Here is a 25,344-nt window from a genome sequence, read left to right as displayed (position 1 = left end):
GTATGAGAGAGAGAGAGAGAGAGTTACTGATGATGTCATATTTAGTAGCAGAAATAAGTTTTGAGGTTAATATTTTGGAAAGAAATGTTCTTTGTAAATGTAAGAAACATATGTGGTGACTTTGTCATGTTGAATTGAAATATCAAATATGAGAGAGAGAGAGAGAGAGAGAGAGAGAGAGAGATGTGTGTTTTCATATGCCTTCGCTTTATTACAGTACTCCGTGCACGAAGAAATATTGTTATTTCACTTTACTTGAAGAGACAGAGGTAACACATTTATTATCTCTTTTGTTGTTAAAAATCCTATTTACACACACTCACACATGATCTTTTTTGTTCTAGTTCTTCTTCTTCGTACAATTGCTAATAAAGGGAAATTACTCTTGAATTAGTTCTCAGCGTGGATGTTTGGCAATGGTTCTAGCTGTGGACTTCCGGTTCTTCTCGTGGATGTGTACTGCAAGACACTGTTGATGTGCACTGCAAGATACTGTTGACTGTTGGTCGCCCATGTGTGGATAACACGAAGAAACGGATAATGAATTAGTACGATTGCTTAAATGGTAATGGATGAAAGGTGTCTTCTTTACAGCGGTGTACGATATGAGTGACTGAATGTGTAGACAGTATCGGAAAATTAGATCGGAGCAATCGAGGTCAGATTGTGACCGGCGAGAGTTTGTTACCTTGTGTTTTATAGTGAGTGTACACATTAGTTTACCCCAGAATCAAGTGTTTTATAGTGAGTGTACACATTCGTTTACCCCAGAATCAAGTGTATTATATAGTGAGTGTACACATTCGTTTACCCCAGAATCAAGTGTATTATATAGTGAGTGTACACATTCGTTTACCCCAGAATCAAGTGCCTGATATATAGTGAGTGTACACATTAGTTTACCCCTGAATCAAGTGTCATATAGTGAGTGTACACATTAGTTTACCCCAGAATCAAGTGTTATATAGTGAGTGTACACATTCGTTTACCCCAGAATCAAGTGCCTGTGCAGATGGCTAGTGCCTTTCCAAAGGCTGTGGCAAAGGCTTTGCCGAATGGAAAAAAGTATCACTGTTACTTGATGTACAATTATGCGTCAAGAAGAGACTTAGTTACGGCTGACACTGAGTTATCCCTGAAATTTGTAGAATTTTTAGTAGAAAAACTAAAATATTGGGGTTACACAAACTGTTATTATTATGATGAAAATGCTGTAGCAGGTGAAGATGTTTTCTACCAGAATTTTGACCCGGCCTCAAGTTCGATGGCAACACTGGTCATATGTACAGAATACTTCATTCAAAATCATTTGATACATTATATAGAGAAAACCGTGTTGAAGTCAAAGATTAACGAAAAAGAGGACAATCGATCCGAACTGATACCAATAGTACTTGGCAAAGCTTCTGTCCCACAAGAGCTAGCTGCCAACATTGCACTCTCGTTTGATGTTGATGAAAACACTTGGCATGGTCAGGAACATGAACAAGAGCTGAAGAAACTTAAAAGGGTAAAACTTTTTTTTTTTAATTATAGCTATGGACATTTAACAGTTGATAATTCATATCACAGGCCTTTTAAATTGTATCAGTGCAGTAAGAAAATGTCAGAATATCCAAGAAATGAAGAAAAAAGTATTAATGTACATACACACATACATACACATACACACACAAAGGCGAGGATGAGAATGGATTTTCTAGGTGTGTTGGGGTGCAGAACATAAATTTATTTTTTTATGTCATTCAGTATTATTTAAAAATCCTGCCACACCTTAAAGAACGAGTGTTGATCATCTATGGTAGCATGTACACTAAGGCATTAGTTTCGAAGTAATCCAGTAAAATCACTGTTGAAATAACACAACTAAAATTAAGCGTGATTCCATTTTCAAACTCAAACAGTGCGATTGTTGGTGGATATTTCAATCCAAAATGTTTTATAAGAAAATTTGTAAACTATGAAGTGTTTCTATATTTACAAATCAATAAATCAAAGTGGTGATTTAATTAGCTTCCTCTTTAATTTTGATAACATGTTTTTTCTTTGGGAAGTTCGTTGTTTGAAATGGTGACTTTTCATAAGAATTGTCATAGATGTTCATGACCCAAAAAACATGAAAATAATGAGAACGTCTTTGGGAATAAAATTTACAATTTTATCTTATTCCACAGGGAAAGTAATAACTTAGCTGAGAGACCTTTTAAACCAAACCTGGGACCAACTCTTACAGGTTTGGTAAGAAACAGCACGATGCCCAAAGGGAATGAAAGAATGTGGGATGAAATATTTCTTGTATGAAATTATTAATGATGTGTGATAGTTTCAGTGGATCATGATATTTTCTGCCACAGTATTGTCTAATGATACACAGCCCCAACTGTTAATACTTGAAAGTTTGCATCTGATGTTAAAAAGCTATTAATTTAGAAAGAAAAGGCCAGAAATTAAATATTTTTAATTTTGTCAAGACTGCTTCAATGGCCTGTGACGTTAAAAGCATCTGCCCTTGGAGGCTGTGGCTTCGAACCTCAGCCGAGTCATACCAGAGACTTATAAAAATGGTACTAGCAGATGCCTCACTTGGAGCTCAGCATTAGGAGGTTAGTGTTAGGACTGGTCTGCCTGCTGTCAGGATAATATGACTGGGTGGGACCTGATGCCACATGTCTGCTGCATGATGCCCCAGTGCCAGACATCACTCTAAACTTCCACAATGCAGACATCATAGCGATATAACTGAGATTGTTAAAGCTATGTTAAAAATTCAAACACACAAATAATTTTGTCACTATGTATAAAGTTGATGTACCATCTTGTTTGTGATGTGTTCTGATAAAATTTGTCACAGTACTGACATACAACTCATTGGACAGCCAATTCACTATTTAAAAAAGCATTAATTTCCAATTTAATAGCTGTGTATCAGGGCCAAACATACAGGGAATAGTACTGGTTTGTGAAAAATGACCTGTTTTTTATGCCAAGAAAATGATTTTGTGAATTGTTTTGGAAAGAACTTAAGGTAAATGGTACCAGCATCTATAGACAGTAAAGCAACTTTGAGCTCAACTTTTCTTTCCTCACTACAGTTTCGGTTTCTGGGTAAATTTGCATTCACCAGCAAATCTGTCATCTACCCTAGTGAGCAGTATCAGGCCCACTTGAACCTCTTGTTTTGTGTTACACTATTGCATAGGTGCAGCCTTGTGCTTTAAATTTGAGACTGCTACTTTATATAAATTGAGAAGGCTCATTACTTTTAATGCGATATTAAACAGCATTGTTGTTACAATTAAGCACTTATCTTGCTTTGTTCATCTTTTTTGTTGTAACTGTAACTATACTTTTATCTAATGTTTTGCAGACCTTGGATGGAAAAGTACCAGTTACCAGAACTGAAAGGGACAGTCCCAGTCAAGGTGAATTTTATTTTTATATTTTTATTAAAACTATACTCACATAAAAGTCCTGATTTAGTCACTGCCCTGTATCCACAGTAGTTTCAGTGATATAGCATTGTACTCGTTCGTACTCCATGTGTTATGGATTCAGTACTGACCCAGTCCATCCCAGGTCAGCTGTGTCTGTTTGTCCTTGGAAAATGCACTTAGCTCTTGTATCTTCAGTGCAACAAAACCAGCAAAGAATTATTTTCATAAATTGTCTTTGTAATGAGGCTGTACCTCCCCTCCCCAGTCCACTGCAATGTACAGTAGTGAGAACATAATGCTTTGATGTCCATCTGAACATCCGTAAATTCATCAGTCCTTTTCTTTAAATGATATTAAGTACAGTATAACAAAATTCATTGGGCATAAAGTCAGTTACATCGATGACAGACCTGCCAACCCTTACAGTTTTTCTGCAGGTCTTACAAAAATGACCCTTAGAATACAGACTTTTAGGAATAAAAGCAAAAACTACATGCGGTAAAATCCAGATAATTGGCTTGTCAGTGTTTGATTTGGTTCCAGGTTTCATATTAGATTTAGTGGAGTTAGAACCAGATTAACTTTATAACAATACCTCAGACTCTTTAAATTGCACATATTTATTCATGCAAAATATCAGCCTGATCAAACTGTTGATTATAGATTTTTTTTTAAATGACATCCAAAAAGTGTTAACAATCACTACAGAAGAATAGTAAGGAATATTCTGATTCTTGTGAATAAAATCTGCAAGGGCTGCAAAAAGTATGTTTAGTGGATAACACATGGTAATTTGAGCATGTCTCATGGCAGGAAATACAACTGCCATCATAATGTGAAGTCAAAATACAATTCTGAGAGTTACATCAAGTTGAGAGATAGCAATAAGCCATTGAGCTGCTTAGGTCTTGGAACTGAAGTTTGTGCAGAGATAATAGAGGTAAATAATGTCAACATGTACTTTATGAGATTTTCTGTTGAAAATAATGTTTTCCATTTCTGCATCAGTTTTGAATACAGAACGTTTTAAATTTTAAAAAAACTTTACAATAGCAGTACATGGTACTTTATTACATCTTACTGAAAACTGGTCAAACTTACAGAAAATTTTTTTAACTGCCATACTGAGGCGGTCTTGTTAGGATTGGCAGAGCTGCCATCATTCATCTGCTTCAGTTTCTGCCCTGTTTGTACTTGATGAATATAGACCTTTTAGACCAAAATCTTGCTAGCATAATGTGGCCAGAACCACCTATGGTAGACAGATGAAACTTGGTAGGCATATTTTTAACATATGCATATACCCTTATAAATTTTTCTGGTCATTACATCGCGTTCTTAGCTCTACTCATCATAGGCCAGAAGAGCTTGTGGGATGGACTGTCATTTGCTGCCATTCTGTCCGTTTGAACAAGATATTGCTACTCTTACTACTGGTAAACTACTTGGAGGATTACTTTGAAACTTTACATACACATTTATTGCATGGTCTAGTTGGCCATCAGGAAATCCTGTTATTGCTACTCCTTCTGAAAGGATGGTTATATCAGCATGTGGTTTTCCCCAGAAGACTTATTATGATGTCTAGTTGGTACTAAATGAAGATGCTGTCAATATGACATCCAGTATGGCCACCACAGTGACCATCTTGAAAATCTCATGTCGACATGGAGTTTTCACTACAAAACTCTTATGATAACTGTTTGATGTTACCATATATACTTGCTTATCAGCTGATTCAACTATAAGCCAACCCCCCAACCTCCATTTTAAGGCTGCAAAAAGAGAATTATGCTATGACCCTCCTGTAAGTCAAGGTCTTTTTTTTCAAGTCAAATCGATTTGCACTGGGTGACATGGTCAGTGAGTTGGAGCTAAACTTGGGGGAAAAATAAACAAGTCACACTGGATAGATGCATAGACAGACATATAGTACAAATAATGACAGAACCAATGTGGAATAAAGACATTTGTATTACTGAGTTGAATTTGTACAAATCAGCTGACAACTTACAACCTGACCATCTTCATAATATGAAATCCTTAACACGTAACGTGTGTTACATATATTAGATTTAATTTGTATTTGATTAAAGTTTTATTTGTTTTGATAAGGTTGTTTATGGGTTTTGGAATCTTATTATTTTCTTTACAGGTCAATATAATGTAATTTTAGGAATTTAATATTTTCCAGAAAATTCAGTTTGACCTGAGTTTCAACTTAAGATATCTAATAATAGAAACACTTGTTTCTTTTTCTTGACATAGTTCTGGCCTTGATTGAGGGTCAAGTAAACAACTTTTTATAGGAGTAAAATGATTGGTTCTTATCAAGGACATGCAGGAGCTATCTGACTTTTACATGTAAATATGATCACGTCATCCTTTTTCGCAATATATTTCACAATTAGGCATTTCTGAAATTGCGAAATACTTCGTATTTATATTGATGATCAGAGGGAGAGATTTATTATAGAGTCCAGGGCTTTTAAACACTTGATGTCAAGTTGTTTTCTTCTGTTGCAACCAGAAATGAACTTTTGAGTTTTTGAGTTATTTGTTAAGTTTCTTCAGATTATTTGGACTCCAGAAGATTAATTCGTTTCTCTGGAAATATTATTGTATTTATGCAGAACTATTGAACAAGGACATTTATTGAAAATTCTGTTTGGATTTGCAAGACCGGAGGATAAATTATTATGTTTCAATAAGAAACTGTAGACTTCAACACAGTACAGGCAACAGCATACATCATCACCTACCATCTTGGATTCTTCATTGGGACTCGAACTTGGAATCATTAGAACATTTTAATATTAGGACTGCAAAAACTTTATTCATGGATTATTCTTGTATTAATTTTGGATTTGATTCTGGAAACCATAAGTTCTCATTTTTATATTATTACAGTATTTTTCGAGTGAAATAAATTAAAATAAATTATTTGTTATATTTTTAAAAGCTTGTTATTTTCACTCTTTCTTGTATTACTGTTTATTTGAGCCTAAACACATAACACATGTTTTAATCCCTTTATATAATTAAATCCCTGCATAGACAGAGATCTCGGAAACGCTTAATTACGCGTATTTGGCAGAATATCACTAAGGCGGGAGTCCTCTGTATTAATGTAATAGGTGTGTGGCAAAATTCAAAGACTTGCCAGTCCTGCTACAGCCACCTGCTTTGTGGGTAAATGTGTTGATCAGTTAGCTGTGATGATATTTACAGTGATTGAATTCAGAGGCAGAAAGACCCAGAGATGTACATGTGGTTATTTATAAAAGTACATCAAATAAACAACTTTAGCTTTTGTTATAGTGTTCATTTCCGAATGTAGCGGAATAAGCAATGCACGTGACCTCAGAATCATGGCTTGTTGAGACTTAGACAAAATGCCATTTGCAAGTGGGTGCCAAGTCGCCTAAAAATGTTAACTTCACCTTCTTCTGTTAGGAAAGTGAAAACGACTTCGCCCTGTGATTATTTAAGAGGTACACTGACTGACCATACCATATTTTTTTAAATGCCCCTCACCTTAGCCCGGTTAGTTCTAGTGTTGTAGCGAAATGTATTCATCAAGGCATCAGTAGCTAGGCCTAGTTTTATATCAATTACGTTGACAAACAAACTATTGCTCATTCACAAGCGTTATGTTCTGATAGCTGATTGACCATTAACCCTTTTTCCGAGTAAGGTAGCAACTATCAATTTCCTGCATGATAACCTTTGATGATAAAACATACAAACTTGTGTTTTAAGATCAGAATCGGTGATCTGGATATATATTAACTGCCTCTTATTCACTATTTCATCATAAAATTAGTTTGAAACTGTAAGTGAACCACTAGGCTTAACAGGAAATAATGGCGGACTTCGCAAAGTCTGGGATGTACCAGTTTATTACATTGTCTGTTTTCTTAAATCATCAGACAAATATATTCAGAAAAAATATAAAAATCATTGAAACCAAAGCCTAGGTACTATTTTATTAAAGATTTAACATTAAAATGCAAATTATTTAGGACAGAAACGTATGGGACAGTGCTATGTTGTGGAATTCGTGAGATGCGCTGTAAGGTCTAAGCTGTTTTCTGACTTGACATGTATTTGCGAAAATACGGGAAAAAAGCAAATCAAATACTATTTATTTGCATAAAATGACTACAAGTACGTATACAAATAAATAAACCATAAATTTGTGATCCTGTAAATGGACTGTTGTAATGAAGCTATATTATAGTGAGTGATTACATTATGAAAACCTCTCCATCTAAAAATAGATGCACTCACGTCTCTGTTGATTCTATAGGAAAGAAGGGACTGCAACTTTTAAAGGTGGGAATCCTATTTTTACCAGAATAGAAGTCCTGGACTCCTAGTTTTAAAATCCTAGCGAGACCTCTGATAGAATTATATGGCATATATGGGTAGGGGTGAAATGATACATTGATACAAAATGATACTTACCATATATGTTATTTTAGTCTTCAGCAGTAATGAATAATTATTATTAGTTTGCCTTGTTATTCTTTAAATATAGAATTCATCTGAAACGGCATTTGCTGTCCTAGGTACTCATTTTTATTAGTAGAAACAAAAAAGACTATTGAGAATACTCGCTTGCCGTCTGCAAATTCAAACAAAGTGACATGGTTCGTACTCTGCCCCCACCCATAATTCCATGCTATTATCTTAACCCAGCAGCACATTCAGCATAATGGATATATTCCAAACGTGGAACATGTGCATAATGAATATAATGAAGTACTTTACTCATCATTTAATAACTAATTTTATACAAAGTTTTTACATTCAATTTGATCTTGTCTTCTTTGGTTGATTTGAAAGCTACACTAACAGTGTGTAACATGGTGAAATATGTTATGTTCACATCTTAATGGTGGTTACTGCTTGTTCCGGTAGAGGTTAAATAACAACTACCAGTCAGGAATCACTGTAGCTTATTCCCTGCGTGACAAACAGGAAGTACTAGCAAAGTAACAGAAACTTTGCTCTAAATTCATTGATATATAAAGTACTTAAACAGATATGCTGTCAGCATGTGCGATTGCGTGAATCATGCAAAATACATGTATATGCAAATTCGCACACTTGGAGAACAATGATGCATGAGAACTCTTGCAGATTAGTAGAAAGTCCCACATATGAAAATGTGCTCAGCAAAGTATACAATTTTAATTTAACCAATTTTGTTGCGACATGATTTTTGGGTAGGCAAGAGTTTACACATCTGGGGGCTTCAAGAATGACAAAAATTTATTTTTAAACTAAATTCGATTGGCACATTGTGCCCTGGAATAAGCATTATGGTGTAGTTTAAACCCTCCATGAAGGAAGTTTTACAAATGCGTCTGTTAAATATGGGCCACATAGAAAAGTCATGAAGTATTATGGATTATTGGAGCTGGGAAAATGTTAATGGAGATACCAGTGAGTGATTTTGAGCCCCAAAATGATGTTAAATTGGAGTTGGATGGACAAAAATAGAGGGCATGATGATCAGTCTCCCTTTCAGCAGTATTTCAAAATTAAATTTAGAAAGGGCAGAATACTGAGCCTAATTAAAATACAGACAATTTAAAAGCAGAATGCAGTTTTTTTATCAATCAGTTTAGCTTTCCAAATTATATGCTACAAAACCATATATCCATGTCAGGGTTAAGATAAATGCAATAAGTAAGGATGAAAAAAAATGAGATTAAGAAATCAAGATATTTATTTGACTAACCCTGTCTGCACAAGCAGAGTATGGCATTTATGGATGAAAATCCTAATACAGCATTATGGAACAAATAACAAATCTGGCATGGTACTCTGTAAACTACTGATGCAAGAAGTAAGTTTGTATTCGTGAAAAATCCAATTTTGGAGCAGATGTATCGAAAAGGTAATATCTGTGAGCTCTGGAAAATTCTGAATGACATCCACAAAGATCAGTTTCCCAAAGCTGATAAAGCTAAATTTATTTGCCCATTGATTTACAAAAACAGACCATCTGATGGTACTTCCTAGATACAGTGATATCTGACATTATTACCCCAAGACAAAGTTTCAAACTGATTTTATGGAGATGATGGAACAAACATGACAGTTGAAATCTTCAACAACAAAAATCATTGGGCAAATAAATTAAGAAAAATATAGATTATTTTTTAATTTTTCCCTTGTGTATATGAATGTGCATTCACTTATACATCTATATTACAAGCATATATGTAGTACATACAGATCTCTCCTAATAGACCCATTTCACAATAGGTATGTTGTAATAGTTACCGTTTCTGTTATCAATCAAAATGAGGCTATTACTGCTAGGTGTAGGTTGTTTACATTGACCAGGAAATGTAGATCAACTTTTGAAATAGTTGCTAAAGTTTGAAAGAAACAGTTATGTTTCCTGTTTACCTGAATTGTTCCATCATTACTTTTACCCAAACAAATGGTGTTTTCTTCAATAGAAACAGGGTTCTCATGAGACATGTACCCTTTGGTTTTGAAGTGTGGAATTTTACCCATTTCAGTTGCATGGAAATTCCTATCTTTGCATTTTTATGATGCACATTGATTTTGGCTAGATCATCAGTCTTACTTACCTTTACTCACCACTGGCATAATTTCCTACTGAGTGTGCGCTGTCCGTAACAAATTGACTATGTACCAGTGATGAACATTTGCTAGACTCCTGTTTACACCATATTGGCCCCAATGCAAAGTCAATATGAACCAGGAAGTGCCAGTGGTCATTGATGTCATGCTTAGTTGGGCATAGCTGATTGTTTCTGTTATCTTCAAGTTTGTGATAGAGAAAGAGGGAATCAGTTATTACTTGATTGGATTAACTTTTGAATTAAGTATGGGCATGTGTTTGATTGACTAGCAACATATATGTGATTCAACCTGTGTTAGCACAAAAATATCATTTTAAAGGCCATCTACTGCACATACTGTTTTATACTTTAAATCTATCACTTTTGAAAACAAAAACTTTTTCTTTAAGACAAAGAGAATCTGTATATTTGTGCATATTTTCCCCAGATTACAATAACCAGTGGGAACCAGTTTTTTAGAGACTGGATATGTAATACGGTGCTGTGATGTGTGATAATCAGATTATGAATGCTGTGTGCATGCAACAAGCTGTTAATTGATAACCCTTAGTGTTGTCATCTGGAGAGCTGAAGGTCAAGTGCGGAATATTTTGAGGCGTTATAAGTAATAAAGGATCAGAGGTGGTTCATGATGGCTATCAGAGGTGGTTCATGATGGCTATCAGAGGTGGTTCATGATGGCTATCAGAGGTGGTTCATGATGGCTATCAGAGGTAGTTCATGATGGCTATCAGAGGTGGTTCATGATGGCTATCAGAGGTAGTTCATGATGGCTTTCAAGTCTTTTAATACAAATCAATACCTTTGTTTTGTTTGTATTGTTAAATTGTTCTTGTATTGCTCAAGATGTTTTTAGAGGAATATTTAAAAGAAGTTGATACAGGTATGACCGATGGGATTTTTTGTGTGGGATAAAGCTAAAATACACAAGTTTGAATGGGCAGGAAGTAAAAGAATAGCAGTACCAATAGCAGCTTTCTAACTAGCAATGTGAGAATTTGGAAAACATATCAATATCTAGGATGGTTGTGGAAGAAGCCATGACAAATCTGGGTAAATGGGTCATATGAGGTTTCAGCACATTTAGTCACTGTATCATGGTCTGTGGGGGAAAGGGGCTGTCCTTTATTTAGTAATGGTTAGCCAATTATATTCTATATGTAATTGAAGCAGGTGTGGTCACATGATATAGTAGATAGATTTGTCAGAACAAGATCTGACTAGTCTGCCGCAGCATCATATCACGACAAATAGCATGAAGCTTGTGTATATCAGTAAATTTGGCTGTCAGTAAATTTGTGCTTGTAATTAGTGTAAATAATGTTTTAGTTTTAGTTTGGGATTTTCATATAATGCAGTACTGACCATCATAGTGGATGGAGCTTGTGTCAAAATATAATTTTTCACTAATTATGATCAAAATTCACTAATTTTTATCCCTCTTTTCACTGGGGTCCCGAGTGGCCGAGTGGTCTAAAGCGCTATCCGTTATGGATCACTGCCATCTCACCTCTGTCTGCGTGGGTTCGAGTCTTGGATTCAGCCAATGTGGGTATGTGAGAAAGCTTGCCAGTACCTTCTCATGGGTCGGTGGTTCTTTCCGGGGTTTTTCCTGGGTTCTTCCTCCACCATTAATACTAGCCGCCATGTATAGCCTATTGTGTGCTGAAAAATGGCGTTAAACCCTACAACAACAACCCTCTTTTCACTAATTGTAAGTCTGGAGGGTTGGCAGCTCTGCAGTGATTTGCAACGGTGAGTGCTTTAGACCACTCGGCCACTCGGGGCCCCGAAAACAACATTCCCATGCTACAGATGTGATTACCACCATAAAGCATCGGTTTGTCAATTCCAACATGCAAGGTGCTTTAAATGCAACAACATGGGGCATATCAAGGTTGCATGTCAGTCTGCGCCATACAGGCCACCAAATTTAAAATCATGATAGGGATATGAGATTAACCTAGGGCCTCGTACATAAATCTCCTCGGATAGGAGGTTAAATTCGGCATAGTTTGAGGAAAATGTAAGACAGGAAGGTAAAGGAAATACTGTATTTAATAGTAATTTAGTTAGAAGCAAGATAAATATTAGAATAGGTACAGGCTTTATTAGATATATATACTACTAAAGGACCGGTGCTACTGCATATACTGGTAGGTCACTCCGAGTTGATATAAACATTTAAAATATTTGAAAACCTCAGTTACTCTGTCATTTTAGGCATAGATTTCTTACAAAACCAGAAAGCAAAGATAGAGTATGCAAATAACTGCTCAGAGATGGAGGGTGGTATGCCTGTGGTAAGAATGCCACAATTAGTGGAAGAAGTTGGCAGAGGCTGTACTTAGTAAACTCCCTGACAAACTGTATACTGCAGAACAGTTATTCTTCACAGTAATGCAGGAAGGGAATCCTGCAGTGTTATCAGGGATTGAAATCAGCTCTCTGTTGTTAAAGTAAACAACTTGACAGATGGCACCCTCCCAGTATCATGCACCACTGTAAGCTTTGGGTTCAGAACACTGATCAGAAATATATCAATATAGCTAAGGACTTAGTATTCAGTTTATCCAATTCTGACTTGAGGGTAAAAGAATACAATTAAGAAATGTTTTTTTTTATGTAAGAATAGAAATGGTTGCGCCTACGACTTGTCAAATTAGAGAGCTTCATATACATAAAACTCTGATGGAACAAAAAGAAAATGCAAGGGCAAACTACATAATCAGTAAAAGAAGGAAATACCACCTAATTACATGCATGGTATGAGAAACAAGCAAAATAAAACAAAGAAATCCACCCTAGTCTCCAGCTGGCATTCCAAGTCTTCATTGTTATATTTGTGAGGCCAGCTTAGTGCAAGCCAAGAGCTAATTCTTGTCAAAATTGTGAAAATTGAATCCACTCATTAGGACCACTGCTTTTTTAAATTTTTGTCATTACAAGATTGGTTTAGGTTTGTGAGGTTAAGATTTCACTCTTGTAGAATAATTGACAGTTAGGCCTTTGAGCATGCAGTGCTTGTCACTTAATTGAATTTGAGGAATTTGAAATAATTTCTGAACCAGGTTACAAAAATAAAAGTGGTGTATGGAAGCAGATGCGACACATGAAGTATTTCATGTGACCAGACAAGACAGAATTGCTTATCATTTCTGATTGTCATAAATTTAGAAATATTCATGACCGTATTGTCTCTGTCATCAAAGGTCTGCCTTGCTTGCTTTAGTGCACATGGGGATCTGCAGTCGTGTGTAAATGGTGGTACTCAACTAAACAGAGAAGAAAGAAAGTATGGACACATTTTGTAATGGACAAAATTTAAGATGAACAAACAATTAACATAATATTATTGCTGTATTGATGTAAATTGATTTGTCCTGTCCACATCCATCTTGTCATTATTTTCATGTTGTTTAGAAAATGAGATTATGTATAGTGTTTTACAAATGGGAATAGTATAATGGAGTAGCAAAATGCAGTAGTGTTAACTAGTTACTCTAAGATTCAAGTATATAGTACTTCCAAAAACCAGTCTTACATTTTGGTTAGGAAAAAAATGTTCATCTTACATTTAAGAATTTCTGATACATATAATAATACTATAGGATATGATATAATAATATTATAAGATACATGTCTATATTGTAGCTGAATTAATAACAATTTTGTGGAGCAAAATAAAGATGGATGCAGGACACACATGACCAAACGGCTTTTTAGCGTGGGGAAAAAGTTAAAATACACAAATCTGAATGGGCAGGCAGTAACTGAGTAGCAGCTTCAATATCAGGTTTCTAACTAGTAATATGCTGGGTGTGAGAATTTGGAAAACATCAATATCTAGGATGGTTGTGGGAGAAGCAGTGACAAGCCTGGGTAAATGGGCCAGCATCACGACAAGTCTGGGTAAATGGGCCAGCATCACGACAAATCTGGTTAACTGGATCGTATGTAACGAAGTTTCAGAACATTTAGTTGTTGTATGGTCTGTGGGGGACGGGGGCTGTCCTTTATTTAGTAATGGTTAGCCAATCATATTCTGTATGTAAGGGATATAGGTGTGGTTATATGATATAGATATATAGAGAGAGAAGGGGAGGGAGACAGAGAGAGAGAGAGAGAGAGATACAAGAATGGTCAGAACAAGATTTGACATATGAAATGGGAACTTAATAGAGAAACTTCGTAAAAGGACCTGAAAGATACAGACAGAGATATGCAAGATAGGGACTTAATAGAAGAGATAGAATACCTAATAGATATCATAGAGTGATAGATATTATGAGAGTGGACAGCTATATCAAGGAAATCATGTAGCTAAACTGTAGTGTAGAACTTGGAGAGGTGAACAGAACTTTAGTATATGTATAATTAGATATAAACAGTAGTTTGCCAAAATGAATGTTTTAAATATTATACCACTAAACTCCCCTCACCACGAAGCCAGAAGAGAACCCAGTCTGGTCAGAATTGGTAGAGAACCCAGTGGGTCAGACAATAGACCCAACAGGTCAGGCATGCTTTATGTCAGTTATGACAAAATGATGAAACATCAGCTTTATTTCTCCTGAGGCTAAAAAAAAGACCCACTGGCTAAGAAATATGAAACTCAGGAATACATCCCATGCCCAACTCTTTCTCTTTAGGATATGAACTTGCCTAGCAACGTTAGGCTAGAGCATTGAAGAGCAGTCAGCTCTAAAAACCAAACCACAGAAAAACAGTTTTATCTTTCTTGCAGGCTGAGCAAGGTTGTTTTCTCATTGACACATTCTATTGCTGACATTCTCCATTCTTCTTAAAAATAAAATTATTCAAGGGGAATAACAAAATAATCCCAGCTACTGATCAGGACTCAAAAACAAATGACTGATGTTCATTTTGACTTTTGAGATGTTCATTTTGACTCTTGAGATGTTCATTTTGACTCTTGATATTTTCATTTTGACTCTTGAGATGTTCATTTTGACTTTTGAGATGTTCATTTTGACTCTTGATATTTTCATTTTGACTCTTGAGATGTTCATTTTGACTCTTGAGATGTTCATTTTGACTCTTGATATTTTCATTTTGACTTTTGAGGTGTTCATTTTGACTCTTGATATTTTTATTTTGACTCTTGAGATGTTCATTTTGACTGTTGTGATGTTTATTTTGACTCTTGAGATGTTCATGTTGACTCTTGAAATTTTCATTTTGACTCTTGAAATTTTCACGTCATGGGTCAAATGATTCTTGAGGTTCTAAATTTGTTGAGAACACTGAGATATTCCTGCTCTAGAAATGCGACACTTATAAGCACCTATAACTATTGCTATAAAAATGACATTAGGTAAACTGGACATTTCTGTTGTGCTTTTATTTGAATTGTAGTACGTATTTAAATTTTATTTTGTCGAATATTTCTTAATTAATACTTACTGTCACTGTTGACGAAAGGAGTTGACCCCATTAATAACAGGATCTAAAAACAATCATGTTTAAGTTGCAAGAAAAATGGCTCATGAATCATGAATGGGCACAAAATTAGGATGGTCGAGCTTGAAATATCAGCATTGATTCTTAAATACGTCGCGGGAGAAAGGATTGTGTTATTGTATTATTATATAATACATGTATGATAAGTAAATTGTAAGCAACCATATGAGCCCCAGTGATGATGAATGAATGTGAACACAACACGAGCCTCAAACTCTAATTGTTATTCTGTCTCAATCTGAACTTGGAAAACTTTTTTAAACAGGTACCTGGTTGTTCATTTTATTACCCAGGTTATTATCAATACCCGGGTACCTGTTGTCATCTTTAACCGAGGCTGGTCTGATATTGCTGAGCAATGTGAATGGTCTAAGGAAAGAAAAACATCTTTCCTGGTTGTTTTGCCAACATAGCAAGCACAACAGGAAAACATTTCCATGTCAATGTTCCCTGCATGTATTTACCATGCAATAGTTGCTTGATAAGCATGACTTTGACTGTGGTGGAGTCAGTGAGAAATCTTAGAATGCGATAATGCTAGAACCTGACAAAAACATTTGAAATTCACTATGGTGAAAATGAAGATGAAGTTCTCATATGTGATCTTTGTGGACTTTGAGAGCCTAAAGATTCCATTGTTTCCAACAATCGAGAAAACCCCTGCAGTCCAGTCAAATTCAATGCAAGCAGCTGAACAAGCCCCATGCAGGTTTTTGATACACTGTAGTCAAATGTGACAGAGCAACTGAGCTGCCAATATTATATGCACCCAGGGTACTAGCTACTGCCAAATCAATCTGGCAACAACAAGCCTTGCACACAGACATGATTATGACCAATGACATTAGCAAGCATTTCATGGCTGCTCATTGTTGGATCTGTGATGGAGCATTCAGCTCCATTGGTGAAATAGTGCTTGATCATTTCCACATCAGTGATGCATACAGATCATTGGTGCATGCAAAATGCAGCATAAACAGAATTCCAGTTGTTTCATAACTTGCACAGATACAGTGCCAATGGCCACTTGATTATGGAATGAGTTGCATTGTCATCGAATGCACCAAGAATAATATGGAAAATACATGACATTTGGCAAGGCCAACTGCAGTTCCTTGACTTGATGCAGCTCCTAAGTTCTATCCTGGACAAAATTTTCAACAACATTTTGGCAGGAGGCCACAAATGCTTTATGATCGCTTGACTAGCCACTGTTTTGCTCATGGATGGATACCATCCAACTATACCAGTAAGTTATATAATGGACCACTCCAGTGGTCTAAGTGGTTAGAGCATCCACCTCAGATGCAGGAGTACATGGGTTTGAACCCCGGCTGAGTCATAACAAAGACTTATAAAAATGGTACTAGCAGCAGTCTTGCTTGGTGCTCAGCATTAAGAGGTTAGTGTTAGGATTGGTTGGCCAGGTGTCAGGATAATGTGACTGGGTGGGACATGATGCCACATGTCTGCAGCATGATGCCGCTTGCTAGACATCAGTATAAACTGCCACACTGCAGACATTGCAGCGATATGACTCAAATTGTTAAAGCTGCATTAAAAATCCAAAAACACACAGCTATATCATGTATCTGGATCCCAGTAACCTGTGGCAATGATGCAGCCTGTTGGCAAATTTCAGTGGATCAATTATGTGACAGCTTTGCTTCTCACGCTCATGGACATCAATGTGCACGTACATGAGAACGACAGCAGTAGTGCCATAGGATACTTCTTCGAGGTTTACAGAATTCCCGGACAAGCTGTAACACCTACACTATGATTGTCCACTGACCCCGGAAGTGCTGTTGGTTCCCCATGACTATTCTCTATACAAGTGTGTAATCATGCACAATTCAGTAAGTTCAAAATGCACCAAGCTTGTATGAATCCATGCGGGAAAGATGAACTTCATTGTTCACATATGAAACAGTATTTGTGGTTCGGACTGCATGTGCTGAAAGTCTACTGGGTGTTACGGTTTGTCCGTGCACATGGATGGTTCCTTGCATTGAGATGAATATGGAACAGTTCACCAATGCCACAAGTTTGTAAAGGACTTTTTCAAGCTGATGAACAATGCCATGTTCTGGAAAAACATGGAGAATCTGCAGAAGTGAATCCATGTTGACCTTGTTTGGGACATTGAGCAAGATGAACTTTGTAGATGCATTGCTGACTGCTGTGTTAGAGTCATGACAGATATTTGATGATGAACTCATAGCCTTCCATAGTAAAAAAAATAAAAATAAGGTTGACAAAGTTGTTGTGTCTGCTTTTGATAAATCCAAATTACTCGTGTACAAGTTTTACTATGATGCAATCAAGCTGTGGTACGGTGACAACATTAACACGCTGTACACGGATACTCTTTGCTAATCCATGTTACTACCAATGCTGTCAACATCAATCTGTGAGGCATTGCTCACTAATAAATTTGACACCACTGGGTGACCAAAATATTTAGCAACATTAACAAAGCTATAATGGGAAAATTTAAAGAAGAGTGCACAGGCAAGGCCATTGAGGAATGCATGGAACTGCAATCCAACATGTATTTGATAAAGACTGCCAACAAAAACATCAAGAAAGCCAAAGGAGTCCCATACATGGTTGTGTGAATGGCATGGCATGTACATGGAGTGCATCATGAATTCGTGAATGCAGCAGATCTTACCCAGTCATGGCAACATCGCATTGCATGTGCCTTTGCACCTAGGTGAGTTTGTCCCCACTGGACATTAAGCAGTAGAGTTTCCATGACAGAATCAGCACTTACGTAAATTGACACACATGGATCCCAAAATAGATGTTGCTTGTCATTGTGATTCCATGGGAAATACTTGCAATTCCTGATGCATGCATGGTGTACTTGGTCAATGTGTCAACTCAGCTTTGCCTTCCATGGATGATGTCCACTAGTGGTAACATGCACCAAATGGTAGCATTTTGGTTGTCCTGGAATATAGATTTATATCTGAGATTAGTATATGCATGTGTTAAACTTGATATCTGGGACCCACTGTCACATACATGCTGCAAATTAGTATATGCATGTGGACACTTTTTGATGCATGTAATGGCATATTTAAAGAGCGTAACACAATTAGCTGAGTAAGTAATCTACCTTGAGGTCCTCATACAAAGGAACTTATTTACATACATACATACATTCATACATACATACATACATACATACATATAGTAGCATGTACATGTATAGTCAACAATATACTTTCACTTCTTTCCTCAGATGGATATTCAATCATGGATATTGAATTACATAGTCAAATATATAAGTACATGCAAGCAATGCATCCATACCAGAACTATGTCATTGTGATACAATGTTCATGCCACAGTGACTTCAGTATTTTCAGCTGTTCTTTTGTCTTCCATTCACTTTTTGGGACCTTATTTCACTTACAGATGGAAATTGGCATGTGGGTAAAGTATTGATAATAGTAATTTTACCTTACCAAAAACAGTTGTCATCCATTTTTGATGCATGAGTGACTTTCATATTTTCTGCTGTTTGTTAAAGCTGCAGTATCTTGGACCCTTTCGTTAACACTCATGAAAATTGTTATGTGATTATATCTTATGGAATATTACTAAAACATTCCAAAACTAGGTCAGTTTGACATGATTTTCACACTTGAGTGACTTTAATTTTCAACAGTTCTTTCAAACACAGTACAATATCTTGGGGAATATTTCACTTGCACTCATAAAAATTGGTAGGTTGATGTTATTCAAGTAGAGTAACTCTGTCATACAGGAACTAAGTCAGTGTGATCAGATATTCATGCTTGAGTAACTTTTAAAAAATGTTTCATGTATCTGTTTGATAAACTCAATATCTTTGACCCAATTTGACATATACTCATGAAATTGGCACATGGATGTATCATAAGAAAGGTATTTCAGCTATACCAAAACCAGGCAAATGTGACCTAATTTTACCTCTGATCAGCTTTTGTTTTTTCAGCTATTCATACATCATGCCTGCATTATCATAAATCCTTTTCACCTTCATGAATAAACCTTTTTGTGGTGGTGTGAGCCAGATCTATGTAAATATTCATGAGAGTAACTCATCCATGTCAGAACACTCTAAATATATAAGATCCTGTTGTATCTACATTCATGTGGATGCATCTCATTGAGAGTAACTTAACCATTCCAGAAATAGGTATCTGTGATCAGTTGTTTCAGGCTTCTATGTTTCTTCATAGCAGTCTGTATTTTGTTTGCAAATCCAGATGGGTTCCTATTGATGAGGGGATTTGTATTAACAAGTAAACACCTTGTTTAATTGGCACATGAATTTTCTTTGGCAGTGGAAATTTCTAATGGGATGTACCGGTACTTTGATAAATCTGCATGACAATGTTTTTCCAGACAAAACTCTTATGACTGAAAATCACTTTTTTTTATATTTTACATGGCCTTTAACAGTACAAAATTATTGAAACATTGTTTCCTATGATTATTTTAGACCCTGGAGATGGGATACTGAGGTCCGAAGTAGGTCACCTGATTGCCAATCCACTGCCTTCAATGCAAGTTGCTTCCAACATAACCCAGAATAGGAATGAGGACCAAATGGAATCCTTAAGTTCTTCAGTTGCAGCAATGCAGGCATCAAGCATACTTCCACTGGCACCTGAATCTTTGGCTACATCATCTCAAGCATCACAGGATTATGCGACGTCATCTTCATCATCCAGAACAGGTAAAGAAGGTACATCCTGACATCATGTTTTGTTAGTTTAATAACTGTCTTACACCCAAATAATCTTGTGGCATGGCCTGTATCCATTATCCATCTATCAGCATTTTCTTCCTACCACTCTGGAGGTCGTGATTTTGATGCAGTTTTGAAACCTGGAATAAATGGGTTTATATTATCAGACAAGCTCGAATATGAGTGAGGTATGTGCATAATAATGAGGTGATCTTGAAGCTGATTGGCTGAGCTTGGGTTCAGGGTCATATTTCTGATCTGATTTGATTAAACTTGGAGTACACACTTATATCATCAGTGTAATGAGAACCACACATATTGATGAGCCCACAACCTTGTATAAACTATAAGGGTGGGGCTGTGAACAGTTTATATGTTATAAATAAGGTACTAGTTCCCAGGATAAGATCAATAGGACAATCCTTACATTTTTCCAAGTTCAATTACATGTTGATGGACTTTAGACACACACATGAATTTGCTGTTTGTTGACAATTTTGACCCCTCCATATTAGGTCATGTCAGGTGGTAGCAGCAAACCATACATTTATCCCTATGATCTGCAACAGACTAATGCTCATGTTTATAATATTTTATGTTAGCAAGATCTATTTAAATTGTTCCTGTCATCAGCTGCCACATTTGTAATATAGTAGGTAAATCGGTGTACTTAAAATTTAATCGTTGTAGCAAAAGCATTCTCTTTGTTTTGGTGATACAGATGTCTGTTTATATTTCCCTTCCAATTCCTAACTACTAGTCTTAAATCAGACTACCCGTAATGAGATTTATTTTCGTAAGTTTGTCAGCACTCAGACTGCACTACAGCTTTGTTTTGATAAATTCTGTTGTCAAAAGCTGCACTCTTACTCCACACCTGACACTGGAAAGTCATGTGAAATTTCTGTCAGATGAATCACATTTGGGTATCATCCAATCTTAGAATAATTTAGCTGCTGAAGTCCTATATAGTTAATGTGTACAGTTTACTTCAGAATTCCCAACTCATTACTTAATCAGCACTGATCAGCAGATTGCATCACTGTGCTGTCTTGGTTGACCATAATGAGCGATCAAAGTGTCCATTTGATAGTTACTGCACAATGGTATATCACCATCATTGCAGGAAAAGTGTTGGGATCAAAGTATTGCATACATTCAAATTCACATGGTCCAGGAACCATGTACATCTGCATGAATATTCTATATACACAGTAAGTAGTATATGTGAGAGTCAGTCCTGGGACAACCCCTGTCCTAAAATTGGCATCCAATACAAAGTGAGACAAGCCCTAAACAGAGGTATTGTGACAACCGGAACCCCAGTACCCAACAATGAGGGCAGTCACAGTGTTATGTATATTTAATTTGCATTGTTTGTTTGTTTGTTATTTTTTTAAATTTGTATTTCATTATATGTTATTGCAATGTAACATTGTATGTTGGACTTGACCTTATCCAAAACTGAGTTCATTTTTTGCTGGACCTGAATTGGGGTTCTTTTTTATATTTTAGTTTGTAAACAACTAATACATAGCTAAATATTCTCTACGTGTATGGTCTTAATATCAGCATCATTATTAATAGAAGTAAATTTGTTTATTTGGGTCTGGGTCATGAATTATTGGGATTCACCTGGTCTACCTGACCTAGTCCAGGTTCTATATTGTTAATTTTAGCAACAGGTTTCTAATACTAACATTTTTTATTTTGTAAACATTATGATCATTCTAGAAGGTTATTTTGCATTGGGTAATAGTGTTTTCTGGATAGAAAAATGCTAATTGTGACCTGAGGTGAAGTAGAGGACTACATAATTTAATCACAGAAGGGAAAGTTAATTATTGCTTTAAGATCTAGCACGTTCAAGTTGTATTATATGTTGTGACCAGTATTTCATTTCGGGCTGGAATCTATTTCTTCAAATTATTTTTTTCACTTTGTATTCTAGGGAAATAAATTATTTGCTGAATTCTACAAAGCTTGTTGCTTTTCACTCTTTCTGTTACTTATTTTAAGAGCATAGTCTCATAACAGTATGTCCATACTCAGTAAAGATCAATTATCCATCATTATTCCAGGGAGTGATTGGATTTAATTAGAAGAACTGCATAGTTCTTGGTTAATTGGCACCTGCTACAATCCACACACTTTGATTTCCGACATGGACTTTTTCAAGTGAGGATCATGCTTGGACATGTCAAAATGATAAATCGGATAAAAATTCTTAAATTCCTCGATGGATAATTGCATACACGTATTAGTAACCTTATACTTTTGAATCACTTCAGTGAAGGTTTCCTGGGTGGTGATGGTTCTGTAGTGATTACATGCAATTGAATTGATGTCGTGGTTATCTAAACTGATGTATTTCTGCAGTGTCCAAGCATGATCCTCACTTGAAAAAGTCCATGTCGGAAATCAAAGTGTGTGGATTGTAGCAGGTGCCAATTAACCAAGAACTATGACATTTGATTGAGATAAAACATACTACGCTTTTTTGTTCCATGATAATGAAAAATACTTGCTGATTTTGTTCATGTTCTGATGATTGATTTTGATGTCATCAAACATGAAGATCTTATCGGCACTGTCAAGATTCTCTCTATAATGTCAGTGCCATCAGTGTTGGTGCCACTGACATGGTGTATTGATTTGATCATTTCGTTAAAATCGGATAATGTCCTGTACTTGTCCTGCTTGTGATTAAGCGTGTATACCATCACAGTATCGTATTTCTGGCCGTTATTCAACAACAGGTTCACCAGCAGATTAGTTTTACCTTGACTGGTGGGCCTGATGATCATGTAACAAAAAACAATGACGTGTTTGCACATTTAACCCGAATCAAAATTGATGTTATTTTGCATTATACTAAATCCGTTCAATGAAACATTTAACAGAAACTTTTAACAACGACACTATTTCTATGCAAGCATTTAAAATTAGAACAAGTTTTTCTGCTTTTTGTATCATGATAGCGGCGAGACGCTCATGGAATCTTCGGGTGGTGGGAGCACAAAAGTCAATAAATTGGGTCACACTGACCAGTGATTTTAATACAAATGGACAGCGTATTGTAAATTTGCCTACGACAGACATCGTTGAGTCACATCAACAAAAAATGATCACTATCAAGTGGAATGACGAATGGTGATCTTAACATGAGTGGAAACATCATCGTTAATGCTGGAGGTGATGATGATCAAGCTGATAACGCCATTCCAATGTGGTTTAGAATAAAATCATACATGGACACAAAATTAAGTAAATCCAGTGGGGCGATTACCAGCGATCTTAACATGGGCTCACAGTTGCTGAATGTGATCAGCACTAGATCAAATACGGTGAATAGTGCGGTGAACATAGAATATCTTGATTCTGTTCTAAGTCTTAAACTAAATAAATCCGGAGGTCCAATTTGAACGATTTAAATGTGACTGAAAAATTAAATGTGGGTGGCGATGTTGCCATTGCTAGAAAGAGAGATGCCAGCAGAGCTATTTCAGGTGAAGTATCATGCACTGGTGATCTCCTGGTGATCTCGTTGAGTTCTGACACTGCGTCAAACCCCAGCATGAGAAAAATTGGCCGGAAGAACCTCTAAAGCTTATGCAACTATCGGAAAATTAAAACAAGCATGGGATGTTGCAAAATCCAATCTGGACAATTTTTGTACAGATTTTTATGGTGATGTCGTTATAAATTTGTGTAATTAGCTGAAATGAGACAACAGCAATACAGAACGCCATCAATCATTGGCAAACCATGCATTGTTTCTGCAATGATCTAGAATCTTCTGTTCTGTCCAAGGAAATCAAAAATTTCATCAACCACGAGACCATGGAAACTGGTGGCCACAAAGAAAATGCAACAGCATGGAATGAGAGCTGCCGACGAGAACAAGCACAGATGATCATGAATACATGAAAAAAATATGCTGGGTAAAAGATTTTAAAAATTGATGCATGCTGAGAAATCATTTCTCAAAACAAGTGTTTTTTGAACAAACTAGAATTCAATACAAGGATGTGGATATAATCCTAAAGATTTTAGCACTGCTGGATAAACAAACCCAGGAAAAAGATCAAAAAGACGATGTGTCGGTGGTGCCACCACATAGGGTGACCATTACTGCTGAAGTAGTGGAAGTTTTAACAAGAAAAAACTATCAAAACACTGTTTTACATATTGGTGCATCATGATTATGGAAAAATCAGTCAGAATATGATCGCAGATGTGTACTCACACCAGCAAAACATTTCATCACCTGAGCGAAAACTTTGCAAAGAAATTTGCAAGCGGGCAGATCTCAATGTGGATTTTTGACATTTTGACAATTCACCTGAGGCACCGCTGGATTTAGATATCGATTACACATATAAGCTTCTTAATCCTGGAACTGATGGACTTGGAGACCTCTTAAACCATCTGATCATAAGATTAAAGGTTTTAGCATAGGTCGAAAATCATTTGAGTCTGGAGAAAATTGCTTGATTGTTCTCGCAAATTTACCATCCCTTGCTGATACCCGACAACCTGTTTGCGTTCATTGTGGCTAATGCAAATAAATATCGCAATTATCTCAATTTGCAAATAAGCTTGGACACTGTAGCGGATTTAATAGGGATCAACCAAGTCAAAATTATATGACCCTTGATGCTGTATGGCATCAGTGCATTGGACAGCAAAACGTTGATCATAAGCAATCACACTCTAAATGTGGAAAAGCACTTAAAATTTCTAAATGACCATTTGCCTGATCTCAAAATGATGATAGTGGAAGATTTAGTCAAGCTGTGTGAGAGAATTATTCATGGTAGATGTTATAATGGATTTGTCCCCCATGATCATTTCATGTTATGAGAGACAGTACAAGAAATACTCAACAGATTAAACCTCATAAGTACAGTAACACTGCATTTAGATCTTGCTTTTTCAGGTCTTTATTCATACATCGCCAACATGGACAACAGCTTATCACCATTGCTAGCTCAGAACCTCCAATGGTAGTTGTCCACAGATCGTACCACTCATCTGATTT

General features: G+C 36.2%; 1 protein-coding gene across 2 annotated transcripts in view; it reads left to right on the top strand.

The window, feature by feature from the left end:
• The first annotated feature begins 201 nt into the window (after positions 1 to 201).
• The window catches only part of LOC149783203 (uncharacterized), a 52,634-nt gene continuing 27,491 nt past the window's right edge, over positions 202 to 25,344 (top strand). Inside the window, exons 1-3 of one of the 2 annotated variants that reach the window (XM_089931437.1) lie at positions 202 to 1,510; positions 3,368 to 3,422; positions 20,052 to 20,297. In XM_089931437.1, the coding sequence (XP_089787563.1) occupies positions 1,013 to 1,510; positions 3,368 to 3,422; positions 20,052 to 20,297 (799 nt within the window). In that variant the 5' untranslated portion in view covers positions 202 to 1,012. The remainder of the gene's footprint in view (positions 1,511 to 3,367; positions 3,423 to 20,051; positions 20,298 to 25,344) is intronic. The other variant, XM_089931438.1, reaches the window with a different exon arrangement.

This window comes from Sinohyriopsis cumingii, chromosome 14, assembly GCF_028554795.1.
Source record: "Sinohyriopsis cumingii isolate HCF-2022 chromosome 14, ASM2855479v2, whole genome shotgun sequence".
NCBI classification, from domain to species: domain Eukaryota; kingdom Metazoa; phylum Mollusca; class Bivalvia; order Unionida; family Unionidae; genus Sinohyriopsis; species Sinohyriopsis cumingii.
Note: the sequence above shows the minus strand (reverse complement) of the source record. Positions and strands in the feature narration are given on the sequence as shown.